This window comes from Melopsittacus undulatus, chromosome 2 (assembly GCF_012275295.1).
Source record: "Melopsittacus undulatus isolate bMelUnd1 chromosome 2, bMelUnd1.mat.Z, whole genome shotgun sequence".
Lineage (NCBI taxonomy): Eukaryota > Metazoa > Chordata > Aves > Psittaciformes > Psittaculidae > Melopsittacus > Melopsittacus undulatus.
Genome location: NC_047528.1, coordinates 53,149,180 through 53,171,929, shown reverse-complemented (window position 1 = coordinate 53,171,929; position 22,750 = coordinate 53,149,180). Strand labels below are relative to the sequence as shown.

The 22,750-nt window shown below is 38.9% G+C and overlaps 1 protein-coding gene across 1 annotated transcript in view; it reads right to left on the bottom strand.

Annotated features, from left to right (window-relative positions):
• Positions 1–2,267: 2,267 nt before the first annotated feature.
• The window catches only part of UBAC2 (UBA domain containing 2), a 94,032-nt gene continuing 73,549 nt past the window's right edge, over positions 2,268–22,750 (bottom strand). The window contains exons 7-9 of the mRNA XM_034074373.1: positions 21,723–21,968; positions 8,878–9,000; positions 2,268–5,774 (exon numbers count right to left, since the gene is read on the bottom strand). Coding sequence (XP_033930264.1) covers positions 5,667–5,774; positions 8,878–9,000; positions 21,723–21,968 — 477 coding nt within the window. The 3' untranslated portion in view covers positions 2,268–5,666. The remainder of the gene's footprint in view (positions 5,775–8,877; positions 9,001–21,722; positions 21,969–22,750) is intronic.

Below are 22,750 nucleotides of genomic sequence, written 5' to 3'. Positions count from 1 at the left end.
ACAGGTGAACCCTCTGAGAACCGTTGATCCCCATTTCACTACCAGCTCCATTTGGCTGCTCCTCCTGCTCCCTCTCTGGCCCCCCAAGCTTGTGAAGCCCTCCCAGGTGTTGCCACGGGTCGGGGGGGGGATACACTGCCATTGGCCTGAATGCAGCCTCCTTGGAGCTGCTGTGCAGAGAAGAAAGGGACAATGCTGGAAGAGGGAGCTGAAACCCTTCCTTGAGGTCAAAGATACACCTGGAAACCTAAATAAAGATACGCAGCTGGTGTTCCCCCTCACATGTCCACTGTGCTGCAGGAACATGGTGCATTTAGTAAGTAGGGTGGTTGTGAAATGCATGGCAAGCACATGCCAGCACACTGGCATGCTGGATAGCTCTTCATATAGGGCTATGGCTGCACAGAATGCAGGTGCTTCTTGCTTCACCCTAGTCTGCAGACTATTGCCATGCTGTCTTCTGAGAAGGGAAAACTGATTTTTTATCTAAGGGCAGTGAGTACTTTCTTTGGTCACTAAACACTACCATCCCTGTGTATATGGATTATACACATACACAGTGCAAACTGAGATTTTCTTTGCAAACTCATGCTGTGACCCCTGTAACTGAATCCTCCCGTGAGCCAAGCCCCTCTAACACAGTGTATTACATAGGCATATCAGTGCATTTCAGGTTTCTCCTGAACTTCTGCAAAAGGGCTCAGGCAACCAAATGGAGCAGAAAGGTGACAGAACCTCTGCAGACAACCTGCATCTTGATGGCAAATGAGCACCTCAAGCTCAACCAGCACTGGTTTTTCCATTAGCAGTGGTTCCCAACTTCTAGGAGGGCACTGGGGGACAACAGCTCCTGGTTGTAGTTATACATTACCCATAGGTAAACTCTCTGTGCTGTACAACACACCTCTTCAGTCTGTGCTTTAAATTGTCCCCAGTTGAAGCTACTTCACGCTGTGGCATCCACCTCTGTAAGTCAGTTAAAGAACATCATGTAAAAACGCACATATCTACTTCAAAGCTTCTGACCACCAAGTAACAAGCCTTGGTGATTGTTTGGGCCAGCCGATGCAAGCAACTTTTTTCTTTTCAGAGGTGCATGTGTGCCGTCATCCATTGCAAGCAAAGCAAACGCTGACAAGAGGACAAGCCTTGTGAAAGCACAAGCTCTTGATGCGCCTCCTTTACACGGCACACTTGTGTCCCTGGGAAGGTGGTGTGCTCTTATGCATGGGGATTTATAAATTACCTTCAGTGGGAAGATCAGTGGGACCCGTGAGGAGCTGTGTCCTTTCTGAAGCAGGTGTCTCTGCCACTGGGATGGGGTGCCAGAAGAGGACTCAGGCAATAGAATGGAGTGCAGACCTGTCCTCTACAGCCCATCTTCTGCTTTGCTCCTTTTCTTGAATCTCTGGTTTTGCTCAGTCCACCTCACTCAGATCCCTCAAGTCCTCTCCTTTGCTAAACTTAAATGACATTTATGGTCCCTATTTATCTCTGATCAAAAGACCAAGTCCTGCTTTCAGTTCAGCCATGATGTGGGAATTTTTCACCTGTTCTTGAAGTATGTATATTCCTGCTTTCTCCAATGCTGCCATCCAGGTTTAGATACAGTCTTCTACAAACATGTGTGACCCAGCTAACTTCTTGTTTAATCTGAAACTCTCCTCTGAGAAAAAACAAATGACAAACAGCTGAACTACCAATTTGCTGAGAATCTCACCAGTGGCACCCATTCATCAGGCTGTACTGTTCCTCTGCTCCCATCATCCACTTCTTGTCTTCTATTTGGACTGAAAACTATTGGTAGCACATACCCTCTTTGAGTTTAACTAGGAGTGGACTTCCTACAGTCAAAGCACCCCTTTGTATATACACAGACAAGAAATGTAACCCTACTAAAAATTAAACCAAACCCAGTATGTTTTAAGTCAGCATACATATATAATATGCATACATATAAATACATATAGTGTGTGTTTATGTGACTCTTGTAATGAAATAGTATCTATACTCATTTATATAAAACATTACTATGGCTACACTATTAAAGAATTATAATCTCATTTAAGTCTCATGGAAGAACCCACATAAGACATTAATTACACTTATGTATCAAAATCTCTATTACTTCAAATGAATACTGTGCATTTATTTATCCAGAAAGAGATGCAGTTCCCCTACAACAGAGTTGTAGCTTCTGAGTGTTTTCAAATCTGAGTGCCTTTGCAACTGCATACAGACTCCAAATACAGACTGTGTGAGATGGGTATCTTTTAACGCAGACTTTTAATTTTCTTCAACTCGTAGCTCCAGTTAATTTCATAAAAGCAATACATGAATATTTTCACTCTCTGCATATATACATATGCATACACATATATGCATATACATATACACACACACACAAAAAGGAGAGCCTGTTGCTCTTTGCCCAGTACCTTGCAGTATGTTTTGCTTGCTTGCTTGTTCTGTTTCAGACAGAAACATCGAGATCTTTTTCTCCACCACATGTTCAGAAAGGCAACAACAAGCTCCAGACAGCACAGGCTGGTACCTGAACCAACCCTGTCCATCCCTGTGCTCACTAAGTAGAAGGCAACCTTTAACACTTGGTTTGAGAGAGGCAAATGGTTTCGGTAGATACAGAGACATCTAAGCAAAAAGTTAAGGCTTGAGAACCTGGTGGCTTATCAGGCAGATTCCACAACTACAAACCTCACTGTGGGTGTACTGTGAAATATCATGCAACTGTCTAGGAAAGTCCCCAATAAATTTCTCTGATGTCTCAGACGACAACACTCCCAGTCTAGCAGAGAAATTTTAATAGTAGAAAATGCTTCTATCTCAAAATACCAAATCCTGGTTTTACCAAAACCAGTGTGAATTTCCTAGGGACTGCAAATCCCCTCCATGAAAAGTATGCTGTGTTCTCTGGATGCCTAAAAACACCCATGTCACACGAAATAGGAACGGTGTGATGAGATATTTAAAACATATTGGATGAACACTGTGTGGGATGTGAAGAACATGTTCTTTGTCTTCCCAGAAATGGTCCATGCAAGTTTCACCACTGAGTGGAAACAGAGCTGTTTTCTGGCTTCAGTGTGTGAACCTTTCTTCTATGGCTCTTGCAGGAAACAGGAACTGTGTTCAACAGCATCTGAGACCCCCCCTTTCATCACTTCTTTTTTTTTCTTAATTGGAAATCACAACCCTGGAAGCATTTTGAGCACAAATTGCTGCCACAGATGTCAACGGGAATTTTCAAATGACATCACCAAGACCTGAATTTTACCCCTTATGTCTGACCATGTTTTGTGAAATACCCAGCAAAATGGTGTTTTCCACAAAACAATGACATTTGAATACCCCTTGTACAGGTAACAGTAAGAAAGGATTTACACTTGGAGAATATCCATCTACATGTCCAAGATGCCACTCAACACATTTTACAATTCTAAGGAATAAACACACTTTGTGCTTGTCCCTAGAGCAGGGCAATGTCTGAAAGGGCACAAGTCACATTTAATTTACCCTGGGCTAGGTGGACCTTTATTTCCTACAGGTAAAATTTGACTTCTACTAAAGTAATTCACTAGTCTTTATTGCTAATTTGGATAAAATATTTGGGAATGAAATAACCTTCAAAATTAAAACCTGTCCTTGTTTCAAAGCATTTAACTAGTCTGCATATACAAATTATTGTAGGTTTTTTAACTTACATTTGGCCTTTGCTTTGTAAGAGCAGGTTTTCACAGTTCTCTGGATACAGAAATGTCTGTAGCCTACACACATGGAGAGCCACTCAGCTTCATACAAACAAAACCTTTCAACTGAAAAGCAGACCTTGCCTAAATAATGTAAACATAGTAGCAAGCCAAACCCTGAAGGAAGTCGATCAAAACTCAGGAAAACACACAGTCATTCCAAAACCCCCTTATTTTACCCACTGGAAAATACTAAAAAATACATACAGCACACCGACCTTATTAAAAACTATGTCATGTGCCAAAAGCTGCACAAATTTGATGTAATTTCTGGATAAGGACTTATATGCCTAAAGGGCTTTTTTCAGTTTTATCAGTCAATTAAAAGAGAAAAAGAAAGGTACCTCTCTCGCTCTCCCTCAGTCTTGTCCTGTAGCTTCCTGGTGTATTTTCCAGGCCAGGTGAGACTGCAGATCTATACTTGCATACATATGTGTTCATTTTGATTTCCAAAACATCCTTCTCTCTTCTGTATTCTTTTACCTTCTCCCCTTTGTACCTGCTGTTGCCTTCTGTTATGCTTCTGATGACCTGCATCTTATTCTAAATGTTTGTATTAAATATGCCTGTGTGTATACAAATAAACACATATACACACAATATACAAACACAAGTAAATACAGAAACATTAAATGCTTGAGATACATGTGTATACTGGTTTCACAGAGTCACAGTTTGGAATCTTGTATTACTTCGGCTTGGTTTTATAGAGATGTTCACCTCTCTCCACCCTGAAACTCCTGAGGTGCTAATACTGAGCATGTCTCAGAGTCAAGCCAAGCAAGCTTAACTATCACTCTAAAATTCTAAACCAACACTATACTATCTTGGCATATCATCCCGTTACCTTCTGTGTAAGCCTGAATCACCCTTAAGGTTAATATTCCAGTCTGTGATCAACATCAAGTTCCTTCAACAATGAGGATTTGGCAAATGCAGGGTCATCCACATTGCTGACAGTACAAAACTAGAACTATAAATAGAAAAGTTAGCATTTTATAATTTTCTTTTAAGACAGTGTGTGTCCAGCTCAAAAAATGAAACCAGCACATAGGGACACAGCATACATCCGTAGTTATGGAGTCTGAATTAGACATGGAAGACATTCAAATCATTTCAGTTCTGATCTTATTGTATCATTCAATTAATCTTTATTGCTTCCTGTGAGTATCTTCTTCCTGACCTGTATCTGAACAGCAATTCACTCAATCTGTAAAAGTTTCAACTTACAGCAGTCACTTACCAGACTTGCAATATGCACATGAATTTTCTCTCATCCTACCTGTTTATTATGTGCTGAATGACAACTTTTATTTAAAAAGGAATTCAAGAAATAAAATATTACAGGCATTAATAGAGCTTTCCAAAGAATGACATAATAGTCCCATAACCCTTTACAGAGTTGAAATTGTAATGACCTTCAAACCTCTTATTACTGTAGTCAAAAATCAAGTACTGTAAAATAACATGTAAGCTAGACAAATTAGAAGGATAAATGAAGAAAATATTATTTTCCTTGATAGGTAAATCTAGTTGTTGTGGTTGTTGGAGCTTCTTTTCCTAGTCCTTAAGCCTGATAACATGTCTAACAAGGATTTACAAGAAAAAAAACACCTACTTTATTTCGAAAATAAATTTAGGTGATATCCCGTAATAATTAGAAACTAAAGTTACTTCGAAGAGCACAACCAGACTAGAAACCACCGAGTGATCTGAAGGCTTGGGAACAGTTCACGTCATTCATTAGCACTGCTTTGAATCACCAGTCACGAGGAGCCAGTTTCTCTCCTCCGACGCCCGTGCGGGGCTGACCTTCGCGAGTCTGTCCAGCAGGTGGCTTTGATCCTCTTTCAGATGCGTACAAACCCTTCGAGGGAAGTTCCTTCACACGGAAAACCATCAGTGCTGCAGCAGAAAATTAGTGGCTACATTTAAGTCATTATTTGAAGCCCTCAGAGCTTCTAGAGCATCTCCCCTGGAAAATCCCATTTCCATAAGTCGTGCAACCTGGAAAAGAAGTAACATAAGGCCGCTTTAAAATCAGTTTTATTCACAGTGTGTGCATTAGTCATGTTAACAGTGTCAGAGATTGCTTTTCTATTGATAGGGCTGTTGAGCCTCTCCAGAGAATAAGCAAGCACGGCTATACACTGCCACAAAGATGCATCTGGGACAGCACGCTTGAGAACACTGCCACAGAGATGACTACTTTCTGATGCTTCAAAACCGTTTGCCGAAAATGCCACACCTGTATTTTCCTAACTAGTCCAGTTTTGAAAGAAGAGTAAAACAGAAAGTATGGCACCACACATCACAACTACAATCTGACCTTGGGGCTTGCTGCTCTTGGCAAAAACAAGACCTCAAGAATCTAACTGTCTAAAATACGGAGTTTTATAGCAGATGAGAAACATGACCAGACATCCTTAGCTCTACTTTCCTTCAAAATACCTACTTCTTCAGGGCCATTAAAGAACACAAAACTATTCATTCTAGGTGGTTTCTAAAATAAACCTGAAAGCCCTACAGGAGAGGCAGTAGAATACTTAAATAGGTTCAGTTAAATTCTTGGAAGGATTCCATGTATTCTCAAAACAACATAAGTCAATGACACTTGATGGAAGGATTATCTGGAAAGGGGCACATTAACACAGTGATTCTGATAATTGGTGACCATGTGTCCATCCTTCTTTATAATATTGTATACTTGACACCTCAGCTTTTTGCTCTGCGCTAACAGATATTCAAACTGACACATGTAAGAAGCAATGTATGCATCATCAAATTTAATTTATGGTTAAACTCCAATCTACAGTAAACTTAAAAGCTACAGTTCTCAATTAAGTATGACTGAAAGAATCTTCCCAGTGTGCAAGGGCAATGTGTGCTAGTACTGAAAATGATTTAAATGCCTTTTAAAATAAAGGTGCCATTAAAAGCAACCTCCCCTTCCTGTAGTACAGCCCCAGAACTTTCAGCATTTTTAATCTTCCTTGCTTTGGTGGTTTACTGAGAAATACGCTACTGCCAAGTATGCCTGGAGGTGGGGGCCCTCCTTTTCTTAACCTAAATACACCATTACAACACATTTGAAAACTGCTGTCTTGGTTGTCAGAATATCAATTTTTCTGCCTTTCCCCTTTTCCCCCCCCTTACAACTCAATGTCAGTTTCTCACTTTCTGGTAGAGAGAGAAATGAATTGTTACTTTCAACACCTCTGCAACCAGTTTAACTTCAAACTGGATTTCATAACCTGTAACTAGTTTCTAAAGTCTCCTTTCTCTGATTTTTCATCTAAGATTGGGTTTTTTATGAGAAAAAGGGCAGGCAGGGGAAGAAAAGCTAACCACAGAAATACATTTCAGAAGAAAGTTTTTTTTTTTACAGCAGCTGCCATGAATTCTAAACTTAAGAAGCTGTGGATGGAGTTGCAATGGTCCCATTTACAGAAACATCCAGCCAGTATCAGGGAGAATAGATTGTAACAACAAAAAGCTCTTTTCATCTGAGTGTATTTTAACCACAGGAACTAAATCGACTAAAGGAAACAGGTCCTGGTAACAGCAATTTAAGGTGCTAAAAAACCCACAAGAAATGCAGAGATTTTTGTATGCACAAGCATTGCAAATACTTGCAAATTTTAATCTCAAGAACACAAGAAAACTCTGTATTTCTGCCACTGTAAGATACCTTGCGCAGTTATAAGGACAGTCCTGAGAAATCAAAGGTGCTTATATTACTTTTTTCTCTGCAATGTAACTAGACAGCACTGCAAATGACAGCAATAAGGTGAGATTTACAATTTCAATGCATGAGAAAATATAAGTGTATAGTGCTTTCACAAATGGGCATAAATGCTTTGGGTAAGAATCCAGCAAAAGTCAGACTAATAAACATTCCATTAGTTCCAGCCCAACAATAAAAGTTCCCATAATCAGATTTTGTCAATAAAACAAATAAACAAACCAATGAAGGAGGGAGATCTTTTGGTCCATCCCATACCTGACACTAAGCAGGGCTTTCAGCCCAGCCAAATTAAGTTTCTGGGTTTTGTTTCAGGCATTCTTTAGTGTGTGGGTTTTATTTTCCTCTTTCCTTTTTTATTTCTGATTATCCCCCCCCCCCATTTTGAATGGATGCCAACGGCTTTGCAGTCAAAACCAGGGCAGTTCAAGTTTTGAACATTTTGAACATAATCTAACATTGAATCAAAACTAGAAATCAGATCATAGCAAAGATTTCTGTTTGGGACAAGCTCATTTTAAAGTAACTAGAAATGACAGCACAGTGCTACCAAGTGTTGACTCATCTCCTAAAAAAAAAAGCAGCAAGGGGAAAGAAAAATGCACCCTTGAAAACTACTCTTGCTCAAGGGTAGCACTGATCTTAGACTATAAAATGGCCAACACAGCCAACTGCAGATAGGCTACAACCTGCAGAACTTGAGTGCATGCAATAAATCCTGAATATGGAAATAAGACTAATCTTAAATTCTTTAATTTCCTACTGAATCACCCTCTATTTTGAGAATAAAACTATCTACAGAAGTCTAGAAGTCTAAATCTATACAGTAAGTCTAAATCTAGACTTGATAGAAAAGACACAAACTTCTCTGTGGCATCAGTCTGTAAAGTCAGTGAACTACATTGCTGAGGGAAACATCCAAATTTTAGACCAAGTGTGCATTGCAGTCCACACCTAGGATAAAATTCCTATTTCCAAAAAATGGAACTTCAATACGAATGAATTGGAAACCTAAACTGGAGACCTGAGTGAAGGATGTGCCTGCAAGATATATAATGACATCTACTTGCCATTCCTCCTTCTTTGAAACATTTATTTTTAATCATATTTGAACAGCCAATGCTAGTGAAACTATCTTATCTTTAAATACAAAACCCAGGCAGTTACACATAAAAGCAGAAACTCCCAAGCTGATCTGCAGCTCTGATTTGGATAGTAATGGCGATTTCCTGCCTCTGTATTGTGACTGTTATCTGATACTCTAATTTGTGCTGCTATAGAGAACATTCAAGGAACTGTCTCAAGTCAGTACAGACAACTCCTAACCAGGTTTTCAATGACATTTTATAATAGAAAAGCATTTACCTGCTCTTCAGAAACCTCAGTAGGCGGAGGCGTGTCTTGTTCAGACGGGCGATGATCTTGATAATTTGCATTATGTCTATGTCGCAAAGGAGGAAACAGTCTATTCCAGTTAATCATCCCACCCTGAAACCAGACACTGGTGTCAGTCTTTGCAAAAAGAACTACAGGTCTTTTAAAACAAAAAGATCATCCATCCCATATAATACAAAAGGCAAAGGTTTGAGTAAATACTTTATTTTAAACAACAAACACTGCTGCAGTCTCTTATGAAGTTAAAATTGGGACTGGTTACTGCTTTACTAGTTATTAGAAGTAATGACTGTAAATTAAGAGGAGGAGGAAAGGCTGTTTCACACCAATTGTTAAAGATTTACTTTACTCCAGGGCTAGCTTTCTGAGGCTAAAGGAACACTCTCTTTTCTGACAGGGATGTGCCTGGCAAGCCATGCAACAGCTGGTCCTGCAAGTGCTCTGCAAGACTGTTGATGGAGTTAACTGGAGGAAAAGAGTGCAAGAAACAAGTGTTGGGAAAAAGCAAAAATGGATTTTCAGTGCATCAGCAAAACCACATAAGGAAACTCAGAACAATCCCAACCTTCAGGATATCTTGTGATTTCCATGCAAGTGATTACTCCTGTGACACCAACACTACTGTTTCAGACACACAGGCCACTTCACCTAACTTCTGTGTATTAAATACCATTGCAAAATCTGGCTATATTCCAGTGCCAAAACATTTTGTAACTACACCGCAATAATACAAATATATAGGAGCCAGACATACCGTGTGAATCACAGAACTGAATCTTTTAACAGCCAAGCTTCAAGTCTTGTAATAATCAGATGTTTAGAATATAAAGTACAAATGCTAAAGTACAAGCTTTATAACTGTCCCAAAATAATTAATCCTCATTTTATTAGCTTAAATAATTTTTTAAATGGGACTTTGTATCACACTGAAACCCCAGGGAAGAAGAGCAAACACCAAATCTTTCTTTTCTGTACAATTTGCTAACACACCTTTTGCAGTTTGGGTTGTCCCTTTTCTCCCTCCCCTGCTCCCCCTCTTACTATGGAGAAGATCCCCCTCCCTTTCTGTATATATAGGATATGGATTTCCTTCCTCTAGTTGCTCTATTTTGGTTCTATAATGTTGTTTCTCAGAAGACCTTCCTGTTAAGACAGTTTTTTCTTTTCTTCTCTCAGTGAGGTCTCTTCCTGCCTTTATGTACCCCCAGAGCATTACATGCTCTGTGTTCAATCACATCACCAGCAGCTAAACCTGTTCCTAGACCACAAAAAATAAAAAAAAGGAAAAAAATAAAAAAAAAAAGCAGCATTTATTTAGTGTTCCTGCCCTTCCCTTTGTTTTCTTCCTTTCTCACTAAAGGAGACCCAACCAACCCAGACACCACAGGGGGCACTGCAATAGCACGCTTAAAAGTACATGTGGAGTCACGAGATTTGAAACCCTAGCTTCTGAAGTGTTCCAGCCTCTCATATACCAGAGCACGTTTTTCCCTGTGAAGATGTGCCATAGCTAGGAGTCATCACTGGGTTTTAAGACATAGTTTCTACTGTTAGTAATTCTGAATTTCAAAAATGTTTATGTCTCTACATGTTTATTTTGCATACTGTATAAAACACTTGCTTAAAAGTCATGAGGTTTTAACCAAAGGATTCTGCATAAGCCTTGCATTAACCAAACAGTGCAGTGTAGCAAAAAAAGGAGAATTGGTTTGTAGTTTAAATCCAGAGAGGGATCTTCTACTGACACCACTGCACTACTCTGTGGTTGTGGAAAATCACATGCCCTGTACTTCCCCATCTATAAGTTCCCCTAACTCAGAATTATGTTGAGTTTTAATTCATTAACTTTGGCTTTCTGAAAGTCTACAAAGCTCAACAGCTCAGCAAGAACACTGCACAAACGCCGCTTTGCTTGGTTTTACTCTTTTGAAAAGACCTGAGAAGAAAATAATCCCTCCATCGGTCATTCACATTAAACTGGTGAACTAAAAAATGCCAACAGGACTATGACATATTCCTTTGAAGCACATGAAGTCATAACGAATAATGTATATGGAATATAAAATCTACAATAAATGTATTAATTTAGCAGTATTCCAGTGTATCCCAAGATTGAAACAAATCTTTCCAGGTGTGCCCTCAGCTGCCTATTCCAGTTTGATTTTGCATCCTCCCTGTCCTGTGCTGTTATCCAGCATTACAAAGAGACTTGTCTACTTCCTTAGCATGCATTTTAAATTAACACACAGAGAATCCATTACTTTCAATTTTAAAAAATGCAAATTCCTTACAAAGGCAACTATATAGTTTTCAAGGTTTACAGTAGGTATCTTAATAAATGACATATGTTTTCATGGTGTTAATCCAAACCTCTGTTTTTGGAAGTCCTGACTGCTGTGCTACTAGAGACAGATAAGCATTAAAAAATTCAGTCTACAGACTATCATTCTAAAAATCCTTTGTACACATTGGTGGCTGGGCCCCTATTTCTGTCTGCAACATAATCTTCCACTTGTCATCAGGAAAAACACTTGACAAAGACTGCTTCATTCATTATTTGACTAGAAAGGTGACAGGGACACCTAAGAAAGGTCTATAAGCCCTTCCCCCTCCCTAACTTCTAGGTTGCAATTTCTGAACTAAAGAAAAACTCAGTTTCTTTTGGTTTAGCAGTGCAAAGAATGGGTGAAATCAGTTGACTGTAAATTCTTTGTTACTGCCTGGTGGGAGACAAACATATCAACAAAACCATTTTATTAGTCTCAGATAAATTGCTACAAGAAGTGGATTACAACACTGGTGATGTTGGAATTTCTGCTACAGGAAGACACCAAACCGGTTACAAGTTTAGATGACCAAAGAGTGAGATTTAAGAACAGTTTGGATTAAGGGAATGGGAAAATAGCAGCTCTTCATCACAGAAAAGGTTGTAAGGAAATGCCATATTGATGACCTATTCCTGAATAGCTTCCAGGGTTTTACGTACTGACGTTGGGCCTTGTGAGGTCACATCCTTGATGTCTTCCTTTTTTTTTTCAGTGGCGTCTGGGACAATACATTTACAAGGAAAGAAGTATCCTCCTTTCCTACAGAGTAAGGAAGAGATATCCAGAGCTAGCAAATCTCTCTTGACTGTACAGCCTGCTAAAAGCCCAGTTATGCCATTTCTTTTAACTCTTTTTACTCTCCTTCCTCTCCAGGCAGCTCTAACCTGTTCCCAATATACATACCTGCCACATCTTATTTCATACTATTCTTAGCCGAAGTTTGGTAATTAAAAATGTTGTATTCTGTACAATTAACCAATACTCATTTAAGTAGCTGTCACATCTGCACATATTTTTAATAGATTAATTTAACAGGAAATGAAAGAAAATGCTTTGGAAAAGTCCTCTTGAAAGTGATGCATGTAGTTAAGATACTCTGATAATCTTGTAACATGTATATGGTTAATGCCAACTTGTCATCTGTTTGCACAAACAGGAAGCACCTCCTGATATCTGTCCTGTTCACCTTTCTTAACATAACAACTGCAGCAAAAGAAAAATTAAAAAGGAAATTGCTTTGCATTTCATCTTTTAAAGTAACATTTTTATAGTTTGCTGCCCTGCACAGGAGCCATTACCTGGCACAGACATATACAATGTCTTCTTTTATATAAAGCTTCATTTTAAAAGATGGCACTTTTTAGCTTTCCAGACCTAAATTTTTCTACAAATTATTGACTCCAAAGTACATGTTAATGATCTAAACAGATTAAAAATAGCCATGAATGACACGATACTTGCTTCTCTGAACACTGCATAAAAGAAAGATCACTGGAAAAGGTGAAATTTCCAGTAGGCTTATTCAAATGTCTAGCCTGTCTTTTTCTGTCAGGATAAAACCCTTTTGCTGGTTTTTATTTCTGGTTTTGCTTTTGACCTTAATAACTTCCTTTTTTTTTTTTTTGAAACGGGGTAGAAATGTAACAGTATTGGTGCTCTGAGCATCATCCTTAATGATGGAAAGAATTTTTCACTGAGGAAAGCACTCCAGCAATTTCTAATGATATTCCAATTTCCTCTGGACATTTATCCTACAGACAAGTCTCTCTAGCCAAGAGGCTCTGTCTCCACCTATTAGTTGCTGCATCCTGAACTTTGATGCCTGCATTGTCCCATAGGAGCTCATATGTCACAAAAGTTCAGATATCCACATGTGGTCTTTTCTGAAGCTTGATCAGTATTTCCTTTGAAATCTAGGAGGAACACCTTCATCTGGCTTCTGAAGCTGCCTGAGAGACAATAGATGGATTTCAGCAAAGCACAATGCCTTCACAGTAACAGAAGCCAGAAATGTCAATGGGCAGGCGCATCAGCTCCTTGGAGATGAAGTGGGAATGGCTGTTTCTGCTATTACATTCAAGGGAGGTGCAGAGAGATGCAAACACTTCCTCACATACTCCTGCATGCCCAAGGTCTTGCCCTTGTCCCCTCCTTGTCACATACAACAGGAAGGGGTGCCATCTGACTCAGACACATGACTGGCTGGCAGTAAGTGAAGAGCTGCATAAGTGGTCTCGAAAATTGGATACTGCTAGAGTCAGACTACTCTGCATTTAACCTGTTACAGTAAGCGTAAACACCTATTCTGTACCAAACTGTCCATCACAGTAACAGTCACTTTTGCATAATTCAGACAGAAAGTGATGGATCACTATGCCAAAAAGAAAGAAATATTTCATATCAAGCAGAAGTTGGAAGATGGCATTTCCTAGCACTGATGTTATTAATTGGTCCAGCATTAGGGAAGTGTTGAGCACGACTCTCAGACTTTGTCTGCAATAATAAACGCGAATTTGAATCTTCTCTAAACAGCAGAGACAGGTCTTCAACTGCCTTTTCAAAGCACTTCCTTTTCCAAACTTCCCAGCTTCCCTTGCTTGTGTGAGCTGTTCTTTGCCCAAACTGGACTCCTGCTGGTGCTGTGACATCACAGGCATGGTCACAGCTACATCAGTTGAAAACATGCATCCATGACATCTTATTTGTAGTGCAGCTTGTCACTTCTTCACACAGAAATCTCAGGTATATATTGAAAATAGGTTCCCATTATTAAAAATTAATCTTTGTAACTAGCTTGTGAGAGGTAAAACTGTTGATCATAATCCCCAGCTGAGTTTTAAAGGAATTATATGAGCTGGAGCTGTTCTTATATCTGGCATTCAACACCTTCTGAGTGAGACAACTGGGGTGGAGAAGCATGCCAAATGCTGAAGGCAGGTCCATCAGCATAAACAGAGAGTCTGTACTTGAGGAAATAATGTTAGCACTGTTTCAGACATTTTACACAAAACAGAGACAGTTCTAATCCTTACTGCATGGCTCTTTGGATGCTGACTGGTCACAGTGGACTGTTATTAAGGCATGAGGTTTAGACAGACAATCCTTCAACTCTTGTGCACAGATCTTTTCAAAGAGTAATAAGGAATAAGTAGAGAAACAAAAAAGTGAGAAAGTAAGAAACAAAAGCGAGAAATCAGAGTTCAAAAATAGTTTTGTTTTGACAAGCTAAGATAACAAACCAGATTCTCCAACATACCAGCAGAAACATATAGTTGAGTATACAAAGGGCTAGTCTGTGGTGATGTAGAGAGAAAAAACAGATTAGCATTCCATTTTGGGATGTAAAGATTCAATTTCTGTCTTAGGTTATAAATAGGAGGGGCTTCCATTTGGTGAGATCCCAAAGTCAACATACAAGGTGTCATGCTTGCAACGCTATCTGGCAAAACTTCTGTATGTATTGTGCCTCTAAAGGCAGTGCACTAACGAACAATCAGTGAAACTTGGCTGCAGTTGTTATGTGCTAATAGCAGAGTTCCTGAATACTAAGATGGACCACTTCCTATCTGACCTTCTTGTGTACTATATGCTATGGGAAGATGACACTAGGATGAAATGGCCCATCAAGAGTCTCCCAGAGGAGACTGCAAGGACAACTGAAGCCCTGGAATCTAATAACCGATCACTCCCCAAACTGGGTGCCTTATTTGCCCATGCTCAAAGCTAGAAATTAAGGAACAGGTACAGCTAAAAGGAAACTTGCCTTGTGTAAACAGAAATAGATCAGACAACAGAGAATTCAATACTGTGGAAGTGCTTGGGGAGATTTGTATCCAGGAGCCTTCTTCTGGGGAACTACCTCAAGTTAAACTGTCAGAGGAAAAGAATATAGAAAAATCACAGAGGAGAACAAACATACTCTATTTCTCAAAAAAATATTTGCTTTGAAATAAAATGGTATTTTGCTTTAGGAGATGTCCAACCACCATATCAACAACTGCTTCTCCAGGGAAACTGATTACAAATATTAAACGGAATTCAAAGTCTATAACTCAAAAGCTCAGTCAGAGAGAAAGAGAATTTCATAATCCCAGTCCAAGAAAAAGATGATAGTTCAATGTGTGAGCAGGGTGGTTCTGAGGAGTAGGAGTTAAAGAGACAGCCTTGTGATTGTGACAAGTGGATGTTAATGAGACACATTCAGCTTATTCTAGTGGTCTACTAGTGTCTGTCAGCTTGTGGAATTGCCAATTCCTGTGAAAAAGGCAGAAAATATAAAGTGGTTGCCTGTAGACAAAATTATCACACACTGTTCATTACCTGGATCAGCACTCTGGAAATTCAACATTTTTAATTTCACACCTGTAATCCATGAAAAAAAGTTATTCAGGAAAACAAAACTAAAACATCCAAATAGCAGTAGGTTATCAACTGCTGCAGATATGTTATTGAAATGAAACAGCAAAAAACCAGAGTTCACACGTGCAAACATCAGCACTACCGGCAGGTTTTATAGTCATCAACCTTTAAGAGTAAAGCTTCTTCTCCACACAATGAAAACTTCGTGAAACAATTACAGAGAATAATCCAGATTTGAAAATGCCGGAAGAGTGCCAAAAAGCAAAGGATGAGTTAAAGACTCACTGAGGTCTGAAGGAGAAGATAATATTTCCTCAGCAAAAAGGGAAGTTGTCTGTTATTTCAAAAATGCTTGGGGTGAGTCCACATTAGTACATTGGCATGCAGAGGAAAGGAAGAATGAAGGAATCCCGAGTCTAGATTTAGTCACAGTGATTATCGCTGCAGCATACATGTTTCATTCATGGGCTGAAATAAACCCATAAATACTTACTAGTTAACAGAATTCTTAAAAAATAATGATGCCAAATTTTGTACACACACATCTGAGTCTGAGCTCAAAGAACTTTTTTATTCTACTGGTACCCTACATATGGCTGTCTTTGAAGTCTATATAGCAAGGTTGCTAAAGGCAGTTTCTACTGAACTATGTCACAAAATCCCAAAGTAGCCTTAGGTAACACAGACTACTTGGAATGCAAACCTATTCAGATAAGATGAGTTCACATAACTCTTGGCTGAAAAATCTCATCCATTTATTCAGGTACAGTCTTGGCAGATCACTTCCTGACAATGATACATACATCTGTGGAACAATACGATCAAGCTGCTTCCATCAAATGTTCTGGCTGTGAGAGCAAGAGTTGATATGGACCCAGCAATGTATAGTTGTTGCAGAATGCCTTCACAGTTCAAAATGTCTGTTTGAAAGACTTGTTGTTTTATTCAAACTTATGAAGTTATTCAAGACTTTGTCAAAGTGGCATCTCAGTGCCAGTGGAAGAACAAGAATATGCTCAGGTCTGGTTCTTACACTTTAGAAAGCAGAAATGGACTGTTTGAAAGTGTATTTTTTTTCTACCACTATGAATGAGGATAACATTCCTGAGGAGGAATTCTTCAGCCAGGAAAGTCTTCACACTAGTAACATATTTTCTTCCAAGGTCGTGAGTTTAACACTTACATATAACCAGAAGGTAAATCAGCAATCTAGTTGACAAAATGTGAAACTTGCACATTTCTCAGGATACGAATCTCCCCATAACAATAAAGACACTCAGTGTGCCTGCCCACAGACCATCTCTCCAGTGTCCCAGGAGAAAGGCATCTAATGAATGAACAATTAGAGGAAGTCACATTGTTACAGAAGAAGTCTGGTCTTTGCAGGCTGTAGAATCCCATACAGAGATGCTGTGTGATATGAATCAAAGGAGAGTATGGACTCACTGAAAAGTAATGGCAGCTGGAACAGAAGAACAAAAAGACAGAAGGGAACAAACAAAGTGGAGGATAAGGCAGAAAAGAGGTAGTGAAATGAAGGTTTTCATATATGGCTGTAGGTTTAGCACATAGTCTGGACCAACCTGGTGAAGCCCGTTTCTAAGCCAAAAATCTTAAGAGAAACCAAGCAGCACGCAATACAGTGTCATTAACATGCTCAGCATGAATGAAGGAATAAATGTGCTGTGGATATAGAAAGTGTTTTTTCAAGATGAAGGGACTGAGGTTCACACACCCAGGCATAAGGATGAGTGCTCAAAGCAGAAGTGGTATTTAGTTGCCAACAAAAGGCATTGACCACCTTTTCTGCAACTTTTCACCACCTTCCCCATATCCATCTTTAGTGACAACAGTGTTGTCAGTAAAGGCATGGTATTCCTCCCTCATGTATTTACAAATTAGTTATCTGCCAGCCTCCCTCCTAGTTTCTCAACGGGAAGTGAAAGTTGACTCCCTGCTACCACAGTGGTGCACAGATGCAGCAGTAGCTTCCCTTTTCCCATCAGGGCTTTCATTTGGGTTACAGAAAGATAAAGTTCAGAAAAATGCCGGGAAATAGAAAAAGATCACGAAATAAAAAAGTCAAAAGAGGAAGACCAAAATGTTCATTGATACTACAATATCCAAAGGATAAAATAGTGCACAAAGGCCTCAACTACATCTTGTCTGAATCAGAGAAAGGCGAGAGACATCCGTCCCTAAAATCCTATGAGCTTCACGATGCATCAGCAAATGATTACTGGTGGTAAACATGACAGGAGAGAACTTTCCCTAAAGTGAAGAAAGATTTCATAGAGGAGCAAACACAAAGTATGGGAAACAATGGAGATGAGGAGGAAGAGATGATGAAAATGTGGGAGGAAAATGGCATAGTGAGGAATGATAATGTGAAAGTGATATGTAAGGAAAAAAGAGATCAGATAATGGGGGAGGGAATAGGATAAATCAGGAAAGAGGATAGACAAATGTGGGAAAGAAAAGAACTAAGAAACTGAATTTTTAAAGGCAATAACAAAATAACAAGCTCGTATTTTCTGACAGAATGAATACATATGGTGCACTTTTTATTTATATATTATCTTCTGCCTCAAAAGGCTCATGGAGGAGATGCTCAGTAATTCTCCACTTCCGGCAAGCTCCTAATTTGTCAAGATTATCCATGGAAGACAAAACAGGACAGAAAGTTTTGAATATGCACACTACCATCTGTTTAAGGGCTGTATCCACAACAACCAGAAACCAAGACAAAAATAAATCACCGTGTAACCACACTCCCCTGAGAAACTAGCAACATGAGATATTTTTTTCAGTTTCTAACAACATACTTGGACATAGTAACACTGAACATTTGAGGGTTAAAAAGAGGCATTTCAGGTAATGAACTTGGTGGTTTATGTTCAAATTCTACCGCGTGCTCCTTGAAGAGAAGGCTGCGTGGAGACCTCATAGCCTTCCAGTATCTGAAGAGGGGCTATAGGGATGCTGGTGAGGGACTTTTCATTAGGGACTATAGTGATAGGACAAGGGGCAAGGGGTTAAAACTTAAACAGAAGAAGTTTAGACTGGATGTAAGGAAGAAATTCTTTACTGTTAGGGCGGTGAGGTACTGGAATGGGTTGCCCAGGGAGGTAGTGAATGCTCCATCCCTGGCGGTGCTCAAGGCCAGGTTGGACAGAGCCTTGGGTGATATGATCTTGAGGTCCTTTCCAATCCTAACTATTCTATGATTCTATGATTCTATGGTTTAGTGTGAGGTGTCCCTGCCCATAGCAAGGGGGTTGGAACTAGATGATCTTGAGGTCCTTTCCAACCCTAACTATTCTGTGATTCTATAAGTTATGGGTGTCTGACAACCCAGCACTCACTCACACAGCTCTGTGCTTCAGGCCCCTTCAGATCAGACCAGAACATTTCAGCTACACAAAGACTGGGAAAGGTAAAGCTCAAAGAGTTGCCAGCAGACATATTCTGGGGTAGTTGGTTTTGGTTTTTTTTTCTTTTTTTTTTTCTTGCAGGAAACATCCAAAGTGAATTGTGGTTTGGATAAAAAAGCTTAGTGACATAGTGAACAGCAAGGAAAAAAAAAACAAACCAAAAGAAAAACCCCATAAAATCATTTACATCCCAGTATCTTGGACGTACATTAAAAACCTTTGAGAAACATTTCCTTCTTGTTTCTTTTGGTGCTTCCCCCATCTCTCCCCTTTATTTTTTTTTCCTTTTCATTTTTAAAATGTTTACTCATTTTGTGTTGGCTTGTGTAACTTGTCAGGCTTACGTCCTTCAGATTTTCTTGCAGAACCTTGAAGAAAAAGCTCACTACATAAAGCATCTATTTAAGAAAGAGGCCTCCTTATGACCAGAACACAGTTTGCCACACTGTACTTACAAAAGAGCACCATTAAAACCATGTATCATATTCTTGTGTTCTCCTTCTTTAATGCTACCAAATACACACAGAAACTGCATTGGCTCTTGAGTAAGAGGAACACACAGAGCACCTTCTCAAGGGGCAGCTAAACAAAACTGTTGCACTATGGCATGCAGAGGGAAGTTAAAGTTCACTTCATTCACCAAACAAAATGGAAAGCAGGAAAGAAAATGTTAATTTAGCTCACCTATACCCATTAACCTACATACAGCATAGTGAGACTCCAGAAATCTGCTCACCATTCTCCCAAAATAAAATTCAAAGCCATATTTGCTGACTTCTATTATTTTCAGTTTCACAAAAAGAACTCCCTAACAAAATAATCTGCATTTTTGTCAGCTTCACTCCCACAGGTAAAACTATAATCTAAATTCCATCTGTAAGGTGATCTGTTCAACTCCACTGTCTTCAAATTGTACCTAAGACTGAAAAGTCTCAGAAATTTTATATTTGAAGTACAGCAACCCAAAAAAAGGTTTTATTTTTTGTAAATACAATTTTGAGATGGAAATCATCTGCTTTTCATTTTTACTGCTACCTCTCAACACTTGTGAATTGTGCTTTCTGTGATTTAGTTGATGGCCAATAAATTATGTGAGCGAGTCACTAAAAAAAACGGCTGGTCAAAAGTCTTTGTGACACATCTTTTCTGAAGAGCCTCTCTGGAACACTCATACATTGATTCCATCGCCTTCTGAACACTGTTTTCAGAGATTAGCACTATCAGTTAACTACATGCTGCTCTCAAGTTAAAGGCCAAACTTGAAAGTGTTTCAGCAATTTGTGAAGAGAAGCATCTTACTCATATTCAAATAATGTTCCTTTATTTTGCTTAAACCTCTCCACCTTTTTTTAAGAACTCTACTTGAAGTCAAACATGAAAAGGTATTTTCTACTTTCATTGTTCCTAGCCTAAGAAAAGGAAGAGAAAAAAACGTTATCAACTCATTATTTACTGTTCTGAACTTATTATACCACTTTTTGCAGTTAAAGGTATATTATAAAGATGGTCCTTCATGACTGCAAATGGCTTCTTCCTCCTAACTGAAGGAACCTGACTGCAATCCTTCCAGCAGCTTGTAGTCCAACAGTAATGTTCAAGTATTGAGTAATTTCTAATTCAACTCTTATGTTAAAACTCATTAACATTCTAATGGGAACAGAGAGAAGTAGATTATGATCTTGCCACCTGAGGAACAATTTCATCAGTCTGAAAAGTTAAGAAATCACAGAAAATGGGATTATGTTATCAGGGGCTGGAAACAAAGATCCATACTCCAGTTGTTGGCTTTATGCCATCACACCTCTAATTCTGGCAACATTAATGATTAACATAGCTATGTAGCTTGCACTACAGTACCTCGAACACAAGAACCTGTGCATCAGGACAGAGCTGCATTTCAGGAAGAGAAAACTCAGTAAAGGCATCAAATTGCTAACGCTGTAATTAACTTATGAGCAATATATATTCACATAAAGCTATGAAAGGCCTATGCTGTCTGCTAGGTTTGATAAAGTAGTAATACATACATTTAAGATACAGGAAAAAGTGAATTGAGACACCTTGTTTTACTTCAAAGTATGTGAATATCTGCATTTGCTGGTTTGACTAAAACAAAGAAAATAAAAGACTGCTATTCTATTTAATAAGAAAATAAACCAAGAGCATTAAAAGGGGCAAAGTCAAAATAACCAGAAAGTTGGTTGACCTTTGTAGGAAAGGTAGAGAATTTAATTTCTGCACCTGCTTAAAAGAAACAAGTCTTGATCAAAGTATGTCTGCAAACAAAGGAGTTCTGGTGACAATTTTCAACCTCTCCGACAAGGTTACTAACAATATAAATATTCAAAAGAGTCAGGAGCATTTTGATTTCCTAACTTTCCTCAATGGCTCTTACTAAAGACCACTGAAAGGCAATCACTTTACCTTTCAGCCTTTTTTCTGGTGAAAGAATGCCAGAAGTGCTGATATCCTGTAAGGATTGTCTAACATTCTGCTTACACCTTGTGACGCAGTTTTAACATACACATATAAAACAGTAAAATGACTATTAGCAGTACATCAGTGTATGACAGACTGATGGAGGGCAATAAAGGGATACATTCTTTTCAAGAAACAGGAACCACAAAAGATACATGAACCAAAAATGCATTTTTCAGATAACTTAGTGTAATCCTTACAGAACATATATCAATACCTGCTGCTGCCTTTGCCTCCTCATTTGGGCAACTTGAGACATCATGATCTGACGATCCAGTAACTCCATTCTCTGCTGCCTCTGGATGTCAATTGTTGCTCCCATTCCCACACGAACTTCATTTGTTGGTTCCGCAGATGAGAAGATTGGTTCAAGAGTCCAAGAAAATATCTTTGCTACCCAGCTGGGCACACAAAGAATTCGATGAACTTTTAATATATTGCTATTGTAACAAATCCCAGATACCTAAAATGAAAAATGAAATGTTAAAAAAAAACCAAACCAAAACAACAACAGAAAACACCATCACAAACCCAAAAAGCTTAAATGAACCAAATTTACTCTGTATTTTGCTTCAGACAGCAGTTGGTCTTTCTGTTTCTAAAGCACTTATTATTGCATTTACCCAGAGTTCTCAGACACGAATCAGAGAAAGAATAGGGGATTTCTTTACTTCCAACTTCCCCACAAGTACAGACTATTACTTTTAAAAATCTGTGTACTGCACAGCCAGTGACTCAGAAAGCTGCTTGGGGTTTTTTGTTTGTTTCAGAATTTGAGCCCAAACCAAGCAACCCTTTCTCAAAGAGGTCAAAATTTGAACAAAATTTTCATTTCTAGTAAAGGAACTTGTCAGGGTATGCTGCGTGCTGACCTGAGAACATCAAGGCTGCCCTTGAGGATGCTGAACCATTGTAAACACTTCTTAGAAAGATGACGCTGCCCTCAGCACCCAAGTCTCCCCTTCTAGTAAGAACAAAATCAAACCAGCAGATTTGAAGGTAAATCTAAGAATATGTGCAGAGTTATTCCAAAAGGATCCCATCTACCTTCTAGGAGAAAAAAAAAAAATATTCAAACCCCAGTTCATTAAAAAATGACATCAAAAAAGCCAGTTTTTGTAATGCCCTTCTCCAACCTGTAAAAAAACCACCCATTTCCTGCATTCACACTCATGCTTGCCTTGGGGCTAGATTTTATCTCAGATTCAGAATTAGCAACAGAAATCCATGTGCCCTGTAGATGAT